At 41.3% G+C, this 3,577-nt stretch overlaps 1 protein-coding gene across 1 annotated transcript in view; it reads left to right on the top strand.

The window, feature by feature from the left end:
- Positions 1 to 1,213: 1,213 nt before the first annotated feature.
- The window catches only part of LOC104798887, a 16,448-nt gene continuing 14,084 nt past the window's right edge, over positions 1,214 to 3,577 (top strand). The window contains exons 1-2 of the mRNA XM_010521105.1: positions 1,214 to 1,885; positions 1,959 to 2,385. Of these exons, the coding sequence (XP_010519407.1) occupies positions 1,529 to 1,885; positions 1,959 to 2,385 (784 nt within the window). The 5' untranslated portion in view covers positions 1,214 to 1,528. The remainder of the gene's footprint in view (positions 1,886 to 1,958; positions 2,386 to 3,577) is intronic.

Raw genomic sequence — 3,577 nt, 5'->3', positions numbered from 1 at the left:
CCAAGTATATGTATTTTCCGGCATTTTGTACGGCTTAATTATGACTATTCGGACATGTGTTGTTTTGCGATATTAATCGCCTTGTATTTTCCGCTGTTTACTCTGGTTTAATTAAAATGTTTTTTTTGGATTTTGGAATTTCCGCTTCCGCAAATCTGTTAACTATTATTTTATTATATATTGTCCATGTGGCACAGCCCGTATACTGTACACGGGTTACGGGTGTCACAGATCGGGGCATGGCGGCGATCAATGTGGAGTGGTAACCCCGACTACGGCGGCGATCCGTAAAGGATTATTACTATTGGTCGTGTTTTGGTAACCCCGACTACGGCGGCGATCCGTAGAGGGTTACAAAGATATTCTTAGTTTTGTTTTATAAAAGAGTTTTAAGCTAAGTCTGAGGGGTACTGAATGGTCCTAGAGTTTGGACTCGTTTTAAAGAATCGAACAAAAAAAAGTTAGGAGAAGAACGTGAATCGATAGATTGAGTTTTGTTTGAGTTGAATGTTGATTGAATTTATTTTTTATTTGATTGTCTATGTTGGGTACGGAAGCGAGGTTTATAGTCTTGCAACCTTACTGAGCTATTCGCGTAGCTCACTCCTTCCTTTTTCTTCACAGGTGAAAGGTGAGGCAGATTATTTTGGTTGGATTCGGTAGTTTGCCAGAAAGACGAAGATTTAGAATTTCTATTTCTTTTATTCAATTTATTCATGAAATTAATATTCATACTTAAGTTATTGAAATTCATTGTTTTAGACTTCCGCTGTAGAGCCTAATTTTGATGGTTGATTTTAGAATAAATCGGATTTTTTTATAACCCAAGTGACGATTCAACGATATCCACCATCGGTCGGTCTTCAATGTCTACCTGCTTACCACTTCTCAAAGTAATCGTATTGACATGTTCATGGGGGTTAGTCTCAGGTTTACCTGGAAGAGATCCGGATGGTCTTTGAGAGGCTGATGCTAGCTGAGTGATATGGTTGTCTATGATCTTGAAGTGAGCATCGATGCTTGCGAACTGAGCTCGAAATTCATGATTTGCCGCCGGCCACGCCCACCGGCCACCGTCGCCGGAAAATTTTTCGGTGACATGGGTTGAACCGTTTCAATCCTGTGATTTCAAATCCGAAATCCGTTTTATAAAGTTCAAAGTATTTAGAGATCTTCGAACGATTTAAAATAAGACAGTTTAACCGTAGGACGTCCAGTCCCAGAGGAGGGGAGATGTGGAAATCCTCCCCAGCCTGATCATATGCAAGAAATGAGGAATTTACTGATGGAGCTCATCACTACTGTGAGACAACAGGGAGCAGCACCAGCTCCACAACCGGTCCCTGCACCACCACCACCTTATGTACCACCACCTCCACCTCCCTTACAACCGGCTGCAGCTCCTGCACCTGCACCACCTGTGATGAATGCGGAATTTTTCCAGTTCCTTGATCGAGTGGAGCGTCGTACAGCTCCAAGATTTGGTGGTACATCTGATCCAGTTGTGGCAGAGGATTGATTGGACAGGATGACTCAGATATTTGATCTTATCCAGTGTCCTGATCTTTTTAGGGCACACATATCAATCTACCATCTGGATGGAGAGGCGAGACATTGGTGGAAAGGAGTTGGCCAACCATTTGGGGCAAACTATCAGTTCACTTGGGAACAGTTCGTCCATACATTTCGAGAGAAATATTACTCACCTGGAGTACAAGAGGAGATGACGATGAAGCTTATTAGCCTTCAACAAGGAAATCGTTCAATGAAAGAATACGAGAGGGAATTCAATGCATTGGCTAGATATGGAGGTGAGATGCTGCAAACAGAGACCTTAAGGGTTAAGAAGTTCGTAAGAGGACTTCGTCCGTCTCTCAAGGCAAAGGTAGGTTTCGAACAACCACATATATCTCATTGAGATAATGTTACCTTGCTAATTTGAGATTGTTTATCTATAGGTGAAACTTTTGAAAATCAACTCGATGTCAGAAATAGTTGATATGGCTGATCGAATTGAGAGAACAGAACGTGAAATCGAAGCATCTACTAAGAGGTCGACTAATCCCAGTCATAGGCGTCTACTCCAAGATGACAAGAGTAAGGGCAAGGCGGTTATGCAACCTTATACATCCGGTATCCCGATGTGCTCACAATGTGGGAGACGTCACTTTGGCGAGTGTAGATTACTCCAAATCACTTGTTACCACTGTGGAAGGGCGGGACATTATAAGAGCGATTGTCCCGAGTTAAAAAGAGAAGCACCTAAGAGGATTGAACAAAGACCAATTCATCAACAACCAACTGCTAAGAGACCAGCGGTGAAACCTAGAGTCTATGCTCTAGGAACTGAAGAGCAAGAGGAAGAAGAAATGGCAGCAATCATAGGTATGCCGATATTTCATTTAAATATAATAGGAAATCGTAACAAATATGGCTAGTTAGGACTAATTTCAAATGTAGGTGTTGTTAATTAGTTACGGGCGTAATTCATTGGTCATATCATTTCTTCTCTTAGGTATGTTGAGTATTGGAGGTGAACAAGCTCATACCCTTTTTGATACAGGGGCGACACATAGTTTTGTTTCGCTCACACACGTAAATCGCATGAAGATTGCACATGATATTAATAGTGGTAGAATATTGGTCCATACACCTGGTGGAGAGGAAATGGAATCGAAAGGAATGATTCGTGATGTATTGGTCCTGATTGGTATACATGACTTACCTGTTGATCTGATAGTGGTACCAATCAAGGGGTACGATGTGATTTTGGGTATGGATTGGTTATCAAGTCATCGAGCTCACCTCGATTGTAAGAGAGGTAGAGTTTGTTTTGAACAAGAGGGATCCTTGGTACTAGAGTTTGAGGGTGCAAGAAAGATTTCAAGTTTTCCTTTTATTTCAGTAGTGCGGGTAAACCAGCTAATTCAACAAGGGAGTGATGCATATTTGGCGGTAATAGAATTAAACAGACCGGAAACATCAAGTAGACTAGAAGATATACCGATTGTTAAAGATTTTCCTGATGTTTTCCCGAAAGATCTACATGGGATACCTCCTCTAAGAGAGATATCTTTTCCTATTGAGTTGAAACAGGGAGTTGAACCTATCTCTAGAGCCCCTTATCGTATGGCTGCTTTAGAAATGACTGAGTTAAAGAAGCAATTGGTGGAGTTGATTGGAAAAGGTTTTATAAGACCTAGTACTTCTCCTCGGGGTGCTCCTGTACTATTTGTTAAGAAGAAAGATGGGCGTATGAGATTATGCATCGATTATCGAGGATTGAATCAGGTAACAATAAAAACAAATATCCACTTCCAAGAATTGATGAGCTATTGGACCAACTTCAAGGTGCTTTTCTCTCGTGCATTTGTCCTTCCCTGCGTGTGTGACCCTGTAGGCTCATTCGATATAGCAGTATAATCCGAAATCTCTATTCCGGATATACAAGTCATAGGCGATCTCTAGCAAGACACTATGACTACCTATCTCGAATAGAATTTGTTCGTGATCTTTACGAACGCCAGAGATGATTCCGGTTGATGATCCTTTTATATCACGATATCATATGTCGAAC

The sequence above is a fragment of the Tarenaya hassleriana genome, unplaced genomic scaffold (genome assembly GCF_000463585.1).
Source record: "Tarenaya hassleriana unplaced genomic scaffold, ASM46358v1 Cleome597, whole genome shotgun sequence".
NCBI classification, from domain to species: Eukaryota; Viridiplantae; Streptophyta; class Magnoliopsida; order Brassicales; family Cleomaceae; genus Tarenaya; species Tarenaya hassleriana.
The sequence above is the reverse complement of the archived record's forward strand: the minus strand, read 5'-3'. Positions and strand labels throughout refer to the sequence as shown.